This window comes from Kogia breviceps, chromosome 15 (assembly GCF_026419965.1).
Source record: "Kogia breviceps isolate mKogBre1 chromosome 15, mKogBre1 haplotype 1, whole genome shotgun sequence".
In the NCBI taxonomy this organism is placed as follows: Eukaryota; Metazoa; Chordata; class Mammalia; order Artiodactyla; family Physeteridae; genus Kogia; species Kogia breviceps.
In genome coordinates, this window is record NC_081324.1 from 26706100 (window position 1) to 26725134 (window position 19035).

Genomic DNA, 19035 nt, shown 5'->3' on the forward strand with positions numbered 1-19035 from the left:
AAAATATGAACAGACCAATCACAACTACTGAAATTGAAACTGTGATTAAAAATCTTCCAACAAACAAAGGCCCAGGACCAGATGGCCTCACGGGCGAATTCTATCAAACATTTAGAGAAGAGCTAACACCTATCCTTCTCAAACTCTTCCAAAAGACAGCAGAGGGAGGAACACTCCCAAACTCATTTTATGAGGCCACCATCACCCTGATACCAAAACCAGACAAAGACGTCACAAAGAAAGAAAACTACAGGCCAATATCACTGATGAACATAGAGGATGAACACAGAGGCAAAAATCCTCAACAAAATACTAGCAAACAGAATCCAACAGCACATTAAAAGGATCATACACCATGATCAAGTGGGCTTTATCCCAGGAATGCAAGGATTCTTCAATATACGCGAATCAATCAACGTGATACAGCTTATCAACAAACTGAAGGAGAAAAACCATATGATCATCTCTACAGATGCAGAAAAAGCTTTTGAAAAAATTCAACACCCATTTATGATAAAAACCCTGCAGAAAGTAGGCATAGAGGGAACTTTCCTCAACATAATAAAGGCCATATATGACAAACCCACAACCAACATCATCCTCAATGGTGAAAAACTGAAACCATTTCCACTAAGATCAGGAACAAGACAAGGTTGCCCACTCTTACCACTCTTATTCAACATAGTTTTGGAAGTTCTAGACACAGCAATCAGAGAAGAAAAAGAAATAAAAGGAATACAAATCGGAAAAGAAGTAGTAAATCTGTCACTGTTTGCAGATGACATGATACTATACCTAGAGATCCTAAAGATGCTACCAGAAAACTACTAGAGCTAATCAATGAATTTGGTAAAGTAGCAGGATACAAAATCAATGCACAGAAATCTCTGGCATTCTTATACACTAATGATGAAAAATCTGAGAGTGAAATTAAGAAAACACTCCCATTTACCATTGCAACAAAAAGAATAAAATATCTAGGAATAAACCTACCTAAGGAGACAAAAGACCTGTATACAGAGAATTATAAGACACTGATGAAAGAAATTAAAGATGATACAAATAGATGGAGAGATATACCATGTTCCTGGATTGGAAGAATCAACATTGTGAAAATGACTCTACTTCCTAAAGCAATCTACAGATTCAGTGCAATCCCTATCAAACCATCCTCTTTAAAAAAAAAAAAAAAAAAAAAAAAAATATATATATATATATATATATATATATATATATATATATATATATATATATATATATAAAGCTCTTCAAGAGTTCAAAAGCTCATCTGTCAAGTAGTAATCGAACTAAAGTTGGTTAGAAATTTAGAAAAATCAGGGAATGAATGACTACCAAGAAAAGTCAATGTAATCACTGACAGAATTCCTAGAAATAACTCTGAAATAAAAGCAGTATTTAGTCCCAGTTGTTACTCTGCACTGCTCCTTAAGTAATCATACAATGTAACATCAAGTAGAGACTTAAAAAGGGATCTAATCCAATCGTCCCATTTTACAGAAGAGAAAACCAAAACGAATAGACAACTGCCCAGGGTCTTAAGAAAGTAAAGCATGGAACCAGAAGAAAATCAGGTCTCCACTGGGGAGTTTATTTCCAGCTATGTCTTTCTCAGACTGCTCCCGAAGTACTATACACTATGTTTGATTGTAAGGGGAACTGCTTAGCCCCTGGGGGCAATACAATAACAAGCAAAGCAGATTCTAGAAAGTGTCCAGAGTAGGAGAGTGAGAGGTTTAGAGACAGTATTTACTAATGAGGAATGGCTGAAAGAGGTTATAAATAGTTCTAGTTACTGGAAACCAAATTGGGCTACTTTAAGCAAAAAAGAAAATTTACTGGAAAAGCACCTTTACTTGAGTACCTCAAAGAACCTAACGATGCTGGAACAAATAGGCCTCATTCATTTGACTCAAGTCCCAATCCTTAGTCTGTTTCTCTTCAAAATTTTAGATTCTCTGGAGAATGTGATGATGCTATCTTTGGTCAAAAGCTTTCCTGGGCTTCCCTGGTGGCACAGTGGTTGAGAGTCTGCCTGCCGATGCAGGGGACACGGGTTCGTGTCCCCGTCTGGGAAGATCCCACGTGCCGCGGAGTGGCTGGGCCCGTGAGCCATGGCCGCTGAGCCTTCGCGTCGGAGCCTGTGCTCTGCAACGGGAGAGGCCACAACAGTGAGAGGCCTGCGTACCACAAAAAAAAAAAAAAAAAAAAAAAAAAAAAAGCTTTCAACTGCAAATGGAAGGGCAATTGCCAAAGAAGTGAGAATCATCATGGAAGGCAGCTCCTTCCCCAGTACAGAGATCTTGAGAGCAGAATAACAACCATAAATCAGTTTCTAGAAGGCTACTTTTAGATGATCATTACTACACAATTACAGCCACTACAAAATAGAAAATCTGCCTTTTAAACATTCAAGCAATTGCTGGGGCATCTGTCAGGAATGTTAATAAGATTCTGAATACAGGCAAAGCTATCCTGTTAGAAGTCTGGATAGTGGTTACAGGGGGCAAGGCGGAGCCAAGAGGGACTTCTGCTTCTTAATCTGAGAGCTGGTTACTTGGGCATGGGTACAAAAGCTAAAGTGTACACTTATTACTTTTCTGTGTGTGTTATAAGCCAATAAGACATTCAAAATTTTTTTTTATGATTTAATGACCTCAGCCACCTTGAATAAAATGGTAGCTAGGAGATGGATGAGGACAGAACAAGGCTTTTAACACATTTTTTTAAGTACAGGGGAAAAAAGGTCGAGCTCTATTTTATAAGATGGTACATTACAGAATAACTTATACCAGATGCAGAGGGGGAAAAAATTTCAGGAGGAAATGGAACTACAACAATTGTTATAAGCCTTACAGAGATGCCCTATAAAGAAGGATGTGAGAGGCTCAAAATCTTGTAAGGCAACTAACAAAGCACAGTTTCGTGTATTATCACATATCCTTTTTCTATTATGAAAGATATGGGGTGGGAACATACTCAGCTGTTTTATAATTGGTCCAATCAGATTCTAGTGCAGACACAAGCTTTTCTTCTCACAAAGCATTTAATCTGCATATGACTGGCAATAGGTTTGCAAAACTACAGTCACATTTTGAGTATTATAACCAAGAAAAACTGCTTAGGCCTCACTTCCACAGACCAACCCCCCCATCCACTATTTATAAACAGTAAGTTTTGATAGAATAATTTCCTGCTCTTCATATATTAAAACCAAAAAAAGGAGACTTCAGAGTAGAAAGGAAGAAAAACACAAAAAGAGAGCAGGCTCTGATGATCAGCTGTTGATACAGTTAACCTACTATTCTAAGAAAACAACATTAAAAATTAATCATTTTTGCTCTCATTTACAGATTCTGAAGGTGACCTCTTAGATAACATTCCTACTTATTTTTTCTAACTGAAGGTAGAGTGAATCCTTGTAGCTTGAGGGAAATGCTTATCTGCCTCCCTTGCTTTTTTTAGAGTTAATGTTAGCAATTGGTTCTAAGCAGCAATCAGTCTTAAATGCAAAAGCCTCCCCACATCAATTCGTCTGCAGAGGGGTGAACCAACATTAACCAATGGACGGACCATGTGAAAGGAGGTAAGGGTCTGATTATTCATAAAAGCTTCAGAGAACAGGTACTGAAAGAACTGTTTCAGCACAGTTCCATAACATAAAGATACATGCATTCATCTTCCTAGGTCAATTACCAATGAAGCTTGCAGAAAAAAAGAAGGAAAACGGAACAAGGATAAAGAAAAATATTAGCAACAGGGTCGTAAGTTGAAACTTATGGCAAAATTAAGTGGGCACAGAAGAACTAGAGATGATGGAAAAGTCTCCATCTCATTGGCAAAGAGCATCTTGTGAAACTGGACTGTCCAAACATTAACATCTAGAAATGACATCTAGGTAATGACAGGAGTTCATCACAGCAATCCAAGGCAGCCATAAAAGATGCATTCAACCATTAGTTAGGAAAGCATGCCTTCTAGTCTATGACTAGAAGAAACACAGAAGCTAAGTGAACATATCAAAATCTAAAAGAAAAGAGCAGGGAAAGATGTTAGCATGCAAGAAAAGAAAAACAACTGTTTCTCACACACACACACACACACACACACACACAAAGAAGCACATCACAACTCGAATTACTGACATAAAGTTCAACAAACCGGAATGCTTCCAATATGGAAAAATGGCACCCAAACACAAGTCAGAGCAACCACAGTCCCAAAGAGAACAACTCAAGAACCAAGTCTGAGTTTTTTAAAGCTCTCAGAAAGCCCACAAGGTAGAATACCAAAAGGAAAAATAAGAACAGGACAACTAAATCCAAACAAAACATCTATGCATGCAAATCGAATTAGAACAAAAAGATGTGGATCAAAACCTAAAACCTTCCAAGCGATAACCCTGCCAAAAGCCCATCAATACTTCATAACTGCAACCCTAGACCTGTAAAAGAAATAAATTCCAGATGAGATACAGGCAGCTAAAGGGGCAATTCCAAAGCAACCAACAAGAAACGCTCTCCCCGGCACCTGCTTCTCAGCTTTTTTTCTTATTTATGTATTTATTTATTTATTCTTTGGGTCTTTGTTGCTGCACGCGGGTCCTCTCTAGCTGCGGTGACCAGGGGCTACTCTTTGTTGCGGTGCACTTCTCATTGCAGTGGCCTCTCTTGTCGCAGAGCACGGGCTCTAGGCATGCAGGCCTCAGTAGCTGTGGCACACAGGCTCAGTAGTTGTGGCACATGGGCTTAGTTGCTCCACAGCACGCGGGATCTTCCCAAACCAGGGCTCGAACCTGTGTCCCCTGCATTGGCAGGCAGATTCCCAACCACTGCGCCACCAGGGAAGTCCCACTTCTCAGCTTTTTAATCTCAATGTTTGAAAGATTATCATGCTTCTTCTAAAGAAACTGCTGAAAAATTTTTCAGAAAGACACAGCAGAGTCAGTAGATCCTACTCAGTCTTAGACCCAAGGGCCAAAATAAAAGATCCCCTCAAAATGATACAAGAGTCCATTCAAAGTACTCCAACAGAATTTGTCAACTCTACATTCCATTTTATGGACAATTATTAACCACCACTGAGATTTCAAGATAGATCTGTCACCTCCAAGATACGATTTCTCCAGGATTCAAATTAAAGGATCAGAATTTTAAAAACCAAAAAAACACAACTTTATGCTTCAGAACCTGTAAGAAAAAGTCCTTGAAAGTAATGTTATAGCATGTTATTTAAAATGTACCCAAAGTCACTTGACTTAGTTAAGAGTGAAACAAAGGGTAAAATGACAATCTGGATAAAAGACTTTAACAAGTTCAGAGAAGGGTGTACTAGAGACAATCTGTGTGCATGTGTGTGTGCTGGAGGTGAGAGAAACTTGGAATTTAAATTTCCAAGTTTTAATAGAAATACAGTAATTTCAACTCCAGATAACAAAAATATTGGTAGAAAAAGAAGCTTAAGATATCATTATGGAAGGAAAGTTTAACAAAGAATCTGAAAAGAAGGGTAGCTCACTCTGTAACATTTCTAGGCACAAGGAGACAATAAAGAAGGGAAAGTCGGTAGAAGTTAATAGAGAACTGGACCATATCACCGATATGTCTCAGAAGAGAGTAAGAGATCAGACAGACAGCACAGGTTATAACCTATTCTTTCCTACTTAAGTAGGAACACATGAGTAACACTGAATTAAAATTTGAAAATGAAGTCAAGGAAGTTGGTAACGATTAATGTGCTCCTGGCACAACTGAAGATAATTTACCTACATCAATCAGTCAATATGCAGAATAAGTTTTATAATACACAGTTTGAAATGAAAAATACTGTAATATTCGATAAAGATCTTGTCATGGGGCTTAAAAGTATAATAATATCTTCTATACTTATATAATGCTGAAATAAAATTATGACAAACATATACTGAAGTAAAGGAAGAAAACAAGAGTTCTATCTTCTTCATCTCACGGATAAGTCAGCTTGAAGGAAATAGATGGGAAAATGAAAGAGAACTTAATAGGAAAAAGTTTTTGACTAAGGTGCAAAAAAAGAGAAAAAAGAATGAGGTAAAGGAAAGATTAAAGAATGAAAATTGTTTCCCACCAGAATAAGGGAAATAACCATTTATAAAGAAAAAAGGAAGCAGCTATACAGGCATACTTACAGCATAAATATAGGATAGAGGATGAAGCGCTGGGACAATACTAGCTCTGACAGAGAATTAGCCACTTCTGGGGAGATGGCATGTTAAATTATGACTTAAATCTACATCCTTAAAGTCCCAATTGTTTAACTAAAAAATGCTTTCAGAAAGTATAATCAGTTCTCATTAGAAGAAGGATCCTCAATTTATGTGCATGTGTATTTTGCCCCCACTCTCCACTCCTAAATTCACCTTTTAAATAAGTAACAGAAGAATGCTGGTGAATGTTTCATTACCTTCCTAACCAAAGATTAAAATCAGATCTAAAAATAAGGTAAGATACTATGTTATATACCCACTAGAGGAAATCACAAAATCACAACTTAACTCTTGTGACATAGGAGAAAAACTCTACATAGAATACAGATTTTTCCAAAGACTAGATTTTGTTGTGTATGTATGTGTATGTGTTAAATGTTCCTCAGGTATATCTCTGAGAGGGCGGCAACTAATTCTTAGGACTGTATCTTTTTTTAAAAAAATTATTTATTTATTTATTTATGGCTGTGTTGGGTCTTCGTTTCTGTGCAAGGGCTTTCTCTAGTTGCGGCAAGTGGGGGCCACTCTTCATCGCGGTGCGCAGGCCTCTCACTATTGCGGCCTCTCTTGTTGCAGAGCACAGGCTCCGGATGCGCAGGCTCAGTAATTGTGGCTCACGGGCGTAGTTGTTCCACGGCATGTGGGATCTTCCCAGACCAGAGTTTGAACCGGTGTCCGCTGCATTGGCAGGCAGATTCTCAACCACTGCGCCACCAGGGAAGCCCAGGACTGTATCTTAAAGCAAGAGTCAGTAAATTTTTTCTGCAAAGAGCTACACAGTAAATATCTTTGGCTCTGCAGGCCCTAAGGTGTCTGATGAAACGTCTCAATTCTGCCACTGGAGTGCAAAACAGCCATAGACAATACGTAAGTGAACAAACATGGCTCTATTCCAACAAAACTTTATTTATGGATAAATAAATTCGATTTGAATTTCATATAACTTTCACATCACAAAACATGTCTTCTTTCCATGTTTTTCCCCCAACCATTAAAAAATGTAAAAACCATTCTTAGCTTGAGGTCCATATAAAAACAGGCAGCAGGCCAGATCTGACCCATTGGCTGTAGTTTGCTCATCACTACCTTAAAGAATGACAAACCTTATAAAACTATTTCCATAATACCGTACACTAATTTGATGCCTTGTGGCTTTTTTTTTTTTTAATTCCTAAGAAACAAGATTTCCTAAATCACACAAACATCACTAGAAATACACTATTAGGAACTGACCAAAGTAACTTGCAACCTTTCATGAAAGATAAGGAGAGGTGCTCTACCAGGACGTGGAAGCAACCTAAGTGTCCATTGGCAGATGAATGGATAGAGAGGATGTGACACATACAATGGAATATTACTCAGGCATAAAAAGAAACGAAATTGAGTTATTTGTAGTGAGGTGGATGGACCTAGGGTCTGTCATACAGAGTGAAGTAAGTCAGAAAGAGAAAAATAAATACCATATGCTAACACATATATATGGAACCTAAAAAAGAAAACAGTTCTGTAGAACCTAGGGGCAGGACAGGAATAAAGACGCAGACATAGAGAATGGACTTGAGGACACAGGGAGGGGGAAGGGTAAGCTGGGAAGAAGTGAGAGTGGCACTCACATATATACACTACCAAATGTAAAATAGATAGCTAGTGGCAAGCAGCCGCATAGCACAGGGAGATCAGCTCGGTGCTTTGTGACCACCTAGATGGGTGGGATAGGGAGGGTGGGAGGGAGACGCAAGAGGGAGGGGATATGGGGATATATGTACATATAGCTGATTCACTTTGTTATACAGCAGAAACTAACACAGTAACGTAAAGCAATTATACTCCAATAAAGATGTTAAAAAAAAAAGGTGCTCTAGGAAGAGGTATGAGGTCGAATGCAGATTTCTCAATTATTTGCTCCCAATATATTCCAAGATAAAGTGAAAGGCAAGAAAATATGGATTGGGGTGGGGGGAGTACGGTGATCTTATGCCATACCAGAAAACTCAGTCAAGACACCTAGACATTTGCTAAAAATAAGAGACAAACATTAGTTCTGGTTCACATACATGTGTGACCGAGATGTTCTTGATATAAGACAATATGCAAAACATTCTGAAACTCATATGTGTCTATAGTCAAAATGTATTTCTTAAACCACAGGAATTTGAGAAATAGCCCCACCATTCATTCCAGCCATGCCATACCATTTTCTTCTCTCCAATTAATATCCTACCTTGCATGTTCCTGAACTCCCACAATCTCCACTTCACTATCTGAAGAAGCAATATTAATTTCTTCATTGAGTGGTGCATTGCCAGCAGATGTTTTGTCACTTGCTAGGAATCCTGGATCCAAATGACCTGAGAGAGAAAGGGAAAAAAATAAGCACTACATTTTGACTCCTTATAAGCAGCAGAAACAACTCACTGACAGATTTCTCCTTCCAGTTTAATCACTGAAACAGAATCCCCTCTTGAAAGCTTGCCTCAGCGAAACTGTTACCCATGTCAAGGAAACTGGGCAGTGTCCTGTTAAAAAAAAATTATTAAACAGAATACATGCACATTGTTAAATGAATGTTGAAACAACATGGACGTATATAAAAGTAAGAACTTCAAGTCTCTCACTTTCTATTCACATCCCTTAGGAGAAAAAACTTTGGAGTACTCTGACAAGTATGTATATCTAACTATAGGTATATATAAACTGTAATTATACTCTACTTCATTCTATAATGCTTTTTGCATTCAACTCTAGTCAGCTTTTAAATGATCTGCATATGACAGGTTTGTCACCACTCAGAGGTCAATGGGGTTCTCTACTGCTTATCATTTTAACAGAACAAAATTCTAAACCAGAAAAGCTCAGAAGGGGACTTCCCTGGTGACGCAGTGGTTAGGAATCCACCTGCCAATGCAGGGGACATGGGTTCGAGCCCTGGTCTGGGAAGATCCCACATGCCTCAGAGCAACTAAGCCCGTGCACCACAACTGCTGAGCCTACGTTCTGGAGCCCGCAAGCCACAACTACTGAGACCGTGTGCCACAACTACTGAAGCTCGCGTGCCTAGAGCCCGTGTTCCACAACAAGAGAAGCCACTGCAATGAGAAGCCCGCGCACTGCAATGAAGAGTAGCCCCCACTTGCCACAACTAGAGAAAAGCCCATGCGCAGCAACGAAGACCCAACGCAGAAAGAAAGAAAGAGAGAGAGAGAAAGAAGTTCAAAGGCACAAATGGAGTAAATAATAGAATCATTAATATCATATTTATGCTGGGATGCCTTATGAAACATTTAACAATCTTATCTCAATTTTAAACAATTTTAACAATTTTCTCTTAAGGAATGTAGATTTGACAAAATCGGACCCAAGGAAGTTCCCTGGCAGTCCAATGGTTAAGACTCCAAGCTTTCACTGCTGAGGGTGTAGGTTCAATCCCCGGCTGGGGCCAAAGAAAGGGGTTAAAATTCAACCTATGTACTCAGCTCTTGAATGCTCTGACTTAAAAGGATGAATTTCAGAATATCTAAGAGTTAACATGGAATAAACAGAGTTGCAACAGGTACAAATTTTCATTTACTCTTTATTTTTATTTGAATATATTGTCATCTGATACAAAATTATTTTTCCCTACTTAAAAAAAATCCCTTGTGACACATCATAAAAGCTAAACCAATATAAATAAGATTTTATGTACACAACTTTCTCTTCCCCTCTCACCTCACTCACTTCAATGCTTCAAGGTCATTAAGAAACCTTGTACTTTCATACTCCTGCCAACTTCTAGTATAACCCTTTTGGAAAATTATGGACAATTCCAAAGCAAAAGCCTTACAATTTTTACACTCTCTGACTCTATAATCCCATCTCTGAGAATACAGCCTAACAGAAAAAGCTTTAAATAAGCAAAGTGTCATGACGTCAAATGATAGTCACTGGAGTGCTATGTAGAAATTTGGGGAAAGTGTATGTATAGCATACAAATAGTTACATATAACAAGATAAAAATATGTATCGGCTAGTTAAAAGCTTTGAAAAGTAATCAAATTTGAATATGATTGTGGGTCTTTTTTACAATTCTTTAATATTATTTTTACTTTTCTTCTTCAGTTGAAAATGATGCACATATGAGAAAACAGAATATTAAAAAGGCTTCTAGATACAACTGGTGATTGAGATTGTATTACAGTCTGCATAGGCTTGTTAACCTTCTGTATTAAAAAATAATCTAGATAGGATTCTACGTGGTATGGGCAGTGGTATTGAACCCTACAAGCATACAAAAGGTGGCATCCACCAGACAAAACCCAGTTTTGTTAAATCTAGGGTGGTTACTTAAGTGGAATTGGTTAAGTCTGGATTTGGTATACCCAGATTCTTGCTCTGACCCCAATACTTTGCTTGCGGCCAAGCCTTTTATCCAATTTCTACTTCAATGTTGTAGTTAAGACTGTCGTCATGAACACGGTTCCTAATGCACTGCTACAGAGGAATATAAATTGATAGTCTCCTTTTTTCCCAAACCTTCAACTTGTCCATATTCAGTATTTTGAGCAGCCTTGCTTTGCACAACTGTAACAGTCTACTTTATCTATTTGTTTCTAAAATAAATACTTGTTTATGATATGCTGTGCACTGTGCTCAGTGCCAGGAATACTACAGGGAATAAACAAGGGAGGCAGTTCCCACCCTCAACGAGCTTACAATATAATCAGGGATAATAAAAAGCAGTCCATTGCATTATGGCTTGAAAACTAGTCTGATAGGGAGGTAAATAATAATGCCCTGGATGCACAGAGAAAAGCAATGTTTCCTGGACTTGAGGATAATCAAGGACACTGAGTTCTCGGGGAAGAGTAGGCACAGGTGAAGGGAAGTACCATAAGGAACACCGTGTGCCCTTGAGGGTATAAAAGTTTGGTGAGGGCTTCCCTGGTGGTGCAGTGGTTGAGAGTCCGCCTGCCGATGCAGGGGACACCGGTTCGTGCCCCGGTCTCGGAGGATCCCACATGCCACAGAGCGGCTGGGCCGTGAGCCATGGCCGCTGAGCCTGCACATCCGGAGCCTGTGCTCCGCAACAGGAGAGGCCGCAACAGTGAGAGGCCCGCTTACCGCAACAACAACAACAACAAGTTTGGTGAGATCTGGGATAATGGTAGTAAAAAAAAAAGTAATGAGAAATGAGCTACCATAAGTCAGCAGAGGTCAGATCACGGGGTAAGGAGTCTGGACTTGACCTTACCAATGAAGGATTTCAGCAGAGGAATGACATGATCTGATTTTGTATTTTGAAATTTTTTCCTTTTGGAGTATGGAAATGGAATCAGTAGCAGGGCAAGGAATACTAGAGGCAAGGAAACCAGTTAGACTGCTATAGTTTCCTGGGTGAGAAACAACTATGGCTGAACTAGGAAAGAAACAAGAGGAATATTTTGTTTCTCTAAGTACAAAGGGTGAATAATGTTGGGAATCAGGCAAAGTAAAAAACGATGCCTAGGTTTCTGATTTAGGTAACTGGATACAGTGCCATTCAGTGAACCAATGAACATGTGAGGGTGGTTGCTTAGGATGATAATGTGCTTTTGAGATGTCCAATAGGCAGTTGAAGGTACTACTGTTCTAAAGCTCAGGTCAGAGGTCTAGAGAGGAAATAACAGATTTGATAAGTCCTCCCAATAGGTGGGGAGATAAAGGTCATCCAGAGGAGTGAAGGGGGCTTAGAATAGAACCTTGATAAACACCAATAATTAAAGGATGGGCACACGAAGAGGAGCTCACCAAGGTTCAGCAAGAGACAGAGAAAGAAAACCTGAAGATATGAAGCCAGGGCACCATAAAAAGAGCATTTCTAGGAAGAAGTGCTTAACAATGCCCAATATAGAGGCCCAGTAAGAGTAGGAACTAAGTAGAGGCCACTAGAAATGGTGATAAGATGACCATACATGACCTTGGCCAGGGGAACCTCAGAGGAATGATGGGGCTGAAGCTAATGTAGCAAAGCAAGCCGAAGAAGAATGCAAGGGAGGGAAGAGCAGCAGACACATTTTAAGAAGTCTCGCTACGGAGGAAAAGGCAATAGATGGTACTGAGAGGAATATGGGTTTGAGGGAGGGGGATGCATATGTGCATGTAGTATTTTTACTGGCCATATTTAGAAAAAAAGGCAGAGAATAGCTGTGATGGCAGAAAGCTGAGGTAATCTTGATCTGTAAAGAATGCAGAAAGGCCATCTGCAGAGCACAGGTGTGGGTAGAGAAGCAGAGTCGGTTTAGAAAAGTGAAGTAGCCACTGTGAGTAAGGAAAGGGGGAAGGTGCTGGGCAGCACTGAGAGTCAGGATGAGACTGCAGATTAGGAAGTTAATATGACCCACAACTTTCCAACTACATGAAAAATCATCTCCAGTGTGGATAAAGGCTGTGAGCGTGCATCCAGAGATCAGACTTGGCCAGCTGGGTACAACAGGAAAGCCAACTATACGAGGAGCTGAGGATATTGGGAAAGGAGAGTTGGGCTTAACATATGCTAGATAGGGAAAGAAATGCAGCTAGGGGGAGCTGAAAAAGGACTGGGTGATAGGTTCAATGAGGTAGAGGAATAGTGCAGTGGAAGTAACAGTATGAGTCCAAAAATACCGCCAGTGCGAAATGAGAAAGCATTAGGAAGAGGTAGGGGAAAACCAATGGTTATGAGACGTAAAACGTACTTCCACCCTCCTCTCCACCCACAGAATATACAACCGTCTGGGCCCATCCATTTGTCGGTCTTGTCCCCTACTCAGTTGTTCTTCTCCTTTGCTCCAGCCACCTACTACTCCCCTTCCTACAACTTTTCCACTCCACTGCCCTCTGGAATGCCAGCTCTATGGAAAACGGCCCTGAACCTTCTCTTCACCTCCTTGTGGAAACCTGACTTTCCTGAAGATGCTGCCTCCCCTGCAGGCCTCTGACTCCTACACCTCAGGTTGGGGATCAGGATCCCTTACAAATTACTGTCCTCCATCCTCATGTACCAACACCAGAAGTCCTTATCTTCCAAGGAGTTTTCCTTTCACTCTAGAAGCTTCACTCAATGTGAAACATTACTGGCACTTAGTTTCTTTCTTTCTCCCCCCTCTCCTTGCCCTCTCCACTTTAAGTCCTGCTATCACTATTACTCATTATTATATGAATGCTCATTATTTGTATGGACAGCCACTCCCAAGCTCTCCATGCCTACTCACTAAGAAGCAAAGAGTAGAGAGCCCCAAGAGACACTTAAAACCCCCTGTGGTAGACTCACAGCAAGGGGCTCAGCCCTAACCATCCTAAAAATAAAGAAACTAATTGAATTAAACCAAACTAAAAAGGAAAATTGTAAGAAGTCATGGTTGCTATAACCAAACTCTTAGTCCTTGATTACTCAATGCTTTTAAACAACAGAAATTAAGAAAACACAACAAGAACATGACAGAATTAGTTAATTCTTAGTAGCTCTGTGCCCAGCTCTATTTCCATAGCTCTAATTTATAATTCCAATTTGTGGAATGTTCTGTGAAAAGTCTCAGATATCAATATTTCCAAATAACGAGTCTTCACTGATTAGGCCCCTCATCCTGACCCTATCACTTATATAGCCTCATTTCAGATCAGGAAATATCATCACTCTGCCTTTTTCTTTTTTAAAGAGGGACGAAATGAAAAATTACTATGCTACTTTTGCTCATAATTTTATATCTTAAGAAAAGCAGGGGCTTCCCTGGTGGTGCAGTGGTTAAGAATCTGCCTCCCAATGCAGGAGACACGGGTTCGAGTCCTGGTCCAGGAAGATCCCACATGCCTCAGAGCGACTAAGCCCGTGCACCACAACTACTGAGCCTGCGCTCTAGAGCCCGCAAGCCACAACTACTGAGCCCGCATGCCACAACTAGTGAAGCCCACGTGCCTAGAGCCCGTGGTCTGCAATAAGAGAAGCCACTGCAATGAGAAGCCTGTGCACCACAGTGAAGAGTAGCCCCTGCTCGCCACAACTAGAGAAAGCCCGCGCACAGCAATGAAGACCCAACACAGTCAAAAAGTAAATAATAATAAATAAAATAAATATTTTTTTAAAATCTTAAAAAAAAAGAAAAGCAAGTTAACTATCACCAAAATTTAAGATTCTTCTAACTTTATTCATCCATTATATATTCAGAAACTAATAATTTACATATCGCTTTCACATTATCAGATCAATCCAAACCATTTTGGCAGTGCAATTTTGGCCATAAAATTTATAATCCAAACTTGCTGGCATTTAGTACTGTTAAAGAACCTGTATGGGCTTCCCTGGTGGCGCAGTGGTTGAGAATCCGCCTGCCGATGAAGGGGACACGGGTTCGTGCCCCAGTCCAGGAAGATCCCACATGCCACGGAGCGGCTGGGCCCGTGAGCCATGGCTGCTGAGCCTGTGCGTCCAGAGCCTGTGCTCCGCAATGGGAGAGGCCACAACAGTGAGAGGCCCACATACCACCAAAAAAAAAGAACCTGTATGATTCTCTAAAACTGATCACTTAAAATCAGGGTCTGCTCTTGTGGCCATTATCTTTATTGCTTGGTCTAAAAGTCAGTACAAGATAAAACAAGGGGAGGTGGGCAGGGCAGTGGCTGAGGTGGAGTGGGAGAGTACAAACAAATTTCCTGGTGAGTGTTAACAACTCTAGACTAATGGTGTGAGTGTTCTACCACATTTCCTCTCAGAGCCATTAAATAAAATATGCCACTCAGGTAACAAGTCAGCTGGGATCCACACCAAATCTGTGGGATCCCATGCTCTATAAGAGACACCATGGCGTTCTCCAACAGCCAGGAATGCATCCCCTCCTGTATTTCAGAGCCAGGACAATTAGTCCTTTTCTCTCAATGTAACCCTCTTCAGCAAGTCACACATTCTTTTGGAAGCTCTAGTGCAGAGCCCAACACTCTTCTGGTCTTTGGGCCATAACCACACTGCACAGCCCCCCTTGACCTCAAAGGAATCCAATGGCAAAGCAGTGCCTAAAGCATACACAAAAGCGAGTCAAAGATGTTATAAGGTTCTTCAAATACTGTCAGTGGTAGTAATCTACTCCTATTCTAGAACAAGAATAAGCTCTGTAGAAAAAGCATAAATACCACAATTACCATATATTAAACTGAAAATAAAGCAGAGTATTTATATTTAGTTATTGTGGCAGCTGGTTGTCTCTGTGTAGGTCTTTCCCCGTGTATCTCTTTGGAAAGATAACTGCTTTCACTCTGTAAGAAAATTCTAAATTTTTGTCCTCCCACTACAGATCTTTTCAACACATAAATAAATCAGAAAGTATAAAAGGTAGTAATTAAATTATCATGGCAAACATTTTCTTTTTAAATCATATATCTACTAAGAACTAGTCCTAAGACTATTTGAAGTATATAAAATTATTACATACTGGATGACAGTGGCATGCTAGGTATAAAAAAGATGACTATCTTAAATCACTACTCATTTAGCTTTAAAGCAAACAAACTATTACCATGTGTTAAATTTTTTCAACAAAAATATTAAAAACTTTAAAAGTGGGAGAAAAGGAGATCAGAAATCGAAAATCTTACAGTCCACATGTACCAGCTGAACAAGAGGAAACTTGATCTCCTTCACAAGACTTGATACAATGATTTTAAAGTGCTAACAATAGAGGGCTTCCCTGGTGGCACAGTGGTTAAGAATCCGCCTGCCAATGCAGGGGACACAGGTTCGAGCCCTGATCCAGGAAGATCTCACATGCCGCAGAGCAACTAAGCCCGTGCACCACAACTACTGAGCCTGCGCTCTAGAGCCTCCAAGCAACCACTACTGAGCCCGCACGCCACAGCTACTGAAACCCACGCACCTAGAGCCCGTGCTCCACAGCAAGAGAAGCCATCACAATGAGAAGCCCGCGCACAGCAATGAAGAGTAGCCCCCACTCACTGCAACTAGAGAAAGCCCACGTGCAGCAACGTAGACCTAACACAGCCATAAATAAATAAACAAAAAAAATATTAAAAAATAATAGTGCTAACAATAGAAACATGGTCATTCTGGTCTGATCATAAAAAGCCCTACTCTAAGAACAGGAAATCCAAGATTTTTTTCTCTTCACTACAACTAAGTTGTATTATGGACAAATCAAGATTACCAGAACTATTTTAAGGATGGGGAAAATGCTCATAGTCTACCTTCTTAATAAGAAGGCTGATGGAAAAAATGAGATCATTTGTTTAGAATTTTTAATTTCCAGGGGCAGAGGACCTCTAAATAAATTTAGTGTAATGATTATAAGCCTTCCACATCAAGAGTACTTCAGATTTCTGCTTCTTTTGGCCTCATCTACATTTATGTTTACAGTGAGCTATTATTAGCAATAAACAAAAATTAAGCTATTTTCAGATATACTGGTACAGTTTCCTAAACATGTCCGATGCAAAAGTCATTAAAAACAGACCCCATTTCAGATCTATTTACAAGATTTTCAGGAAGAAATCTACAAGTTTGCATATTTATAAGCACTCCAGGTAATTTCTATGCTCAAGCAAAGTTCAGGAAATACTGCAGCAAGAGCAACTCATTCCAGGGCAGGAGAATAAATCAGAAATCCACTGACTGGGTCCGTTAATCACTTCCTTAGTCTACTTCAGCATAAATCTATTAACATAATGCCAGTTAGCATTCCTGAGGGCCTGCTGTGTACTTCATCCTAGATGAAGCATATTATATGCTATTTCACATAACAGTATAATAACCTCTTGGGGCGGATACTAGTTTTATCCAAGTTTTGTAGAAAGGGAAAACTGAGGCTTTACATAATTTACCTCAAGTCACACAGTATGCAAGTGGCTGCTGGTTCAAAATCAGGCTGTTTGCTGGCAGCAGGCTGCCACACACTATACTGTCCACTTCTATCATCAAGTGAGAAAGAGTAAACATATGGCAAGAGCTGAAATGGAAAGTTCAGAAAGTTTTCTGGGTCAAAAAGTTTTCTTGACAATGACTTTCCTAATTTCAACTCTTTTTCCTCGATTGAAACTAAAACTAAACAGAAAAAACTATTTTGCATACAAGAACATCATCTAATTGCTTAGAAAAAGAGATAAACTACTCTATCCCAAATGATTGATTAATGGAGTGGGACTGTAGCCCCGGTCTGAGATGCTGCTATCAATTAGCCACTGATGCTATTATTAGTTCAGTGACTGGGTTTTTATTTTATTGGGATGGAGAGAAGGAAGACTCCGATTAACCATTACAACATTTATCTTAAACTCCAAATTCAAGAATGACCATCTAATTGATACTAATACTCCAAGTATCAAAACTATAAACTGGTAATGGAGAATAAATTCTATGAACATTTTGTTACGATATGGTAAGTATTCACAAGATGGGTTCACAAATTCACAAGATGGGTTCCCACTATGATAATTACATCAAGACTACAGTGTATTATTAAGTTTTATTTATTACTCACAGATCTGCATGTTAGATATTAAAACAAAAACAATACTTTGAATGAGCCAATAAATGGCTTCATAAGAAAATATCATGGGGATCCCTTGAACAGTGATGTCCATGTCCTACGATATACAAAAATCTACACATGATTTGTAATATATAGAGAAAGCACACACATGTGCTTTCTCTACACATGTACCAAGAGACATGTACAGGAAATGTCAATGGCAGCATCATTTGGGATAGTACCCTAAATGTCCAAGAAGAGAATGGGTAAGTCTATTTATTATGATATAGTCATACACTGGAATAATAAATAGCAGTGAAAAGTAAATGAACTATAGCAACACATCAACAAGAACAAACTTCACACCATGTTGAACTAAAAAAGCAAGTTGCAAATGATTACCTTCTATGTAATACTAATTAGTATTAAAACATGCTTGTTTACAGATACAAAACAAATGCAGTAGAAGTATGGAGGAATACACAGGAATACCAGACATTAAATACCAAATTCAGGGGAGCTTTGGAGTAGAGAGGGGCTGTTTCCCTCCTCAAATATTTTTGCCATGTTTTATTTCTTAGAGCTTAGAGCTAAGCACCAAAGGCTGGTGGTATTTTTAAATAATCAAGCTAACAATTACTTGAACCTGAAAATGTGATGCTCCCCCCCCACCCCAATGCTAGTGACTTTAATGATACTTTAAGACCCCAAGCCTTGCACTTTTAGGTTAACTCATATTAAACTGCTAAATTTGTTGGAGACGAGGAAGTCAAATATTAACAATTCCATATAGTTCAAACTAATATTAAAATTCTCTGTATGAAAAGCAAAAAAAACAAAAAGTAATTGTTCATATTTTTCCTAAGAATTTACTATAAAGTGGTCTACATTTCATGGCAAGACTAAGGAAACGGTAGTAAAATTGAAGTAGAAAGGATCACTTAACTGTCAATGGATGAAAATTAAGATAAACTACTCCCCTTTGATATAAAGTATTACTACTTAATTCTTTTCAAAGTACTTATACACATTAATAAATACTTAAATGATCCTTGTTGGGCAAATCAAGTATTTATACATATAAAAACTGAAGTCCAGAGGAGAACCACCTTGTCCAAGGTTAAATAGGCAGTTAGCAGTCACAACACAGTTAAAACTAAATCCATGTCCTGTTCCAAAATTAGTCACAATAAATTAATCAGAAGCTCAACAAATAAGAGAAACTTTTTATTCAGTTTCAATCAAAGATTATGAAATGAAGAACTAATGACAATGATCTGTGGAGTTCTGTCTCCCCTTTTACTTCCTAAC

The 19035-nt window shown here is 39.2% G+C and overlaps 1 protein-coding gene across 6 annotated transcripts in view; it reads right to left on the bottom strand.

The window, feature by feature from the left end:
• Positions 1-19035, bottom strand: part of ARK2N (arkadia (RNF111) N-terminal like PKA signaling regulator 2N) — an 88028-nt gene that overhangs the window by 12937 nt on the left and 56056 nt on the right. For all 6 annotated transcript variants that reach the window (XM_067014485.1, XM_067014482.1, XM_059041030.2 and 3 more), the window contains one exon: positions 8481-8607. In XM_067014485.1, the coding sequence (XP_066870586.1) occupies positions 8481-8607 (127 nt within the window). The remainder of the gene's footprint in view (positions 1-8480; positions 8608-19035) is intronic.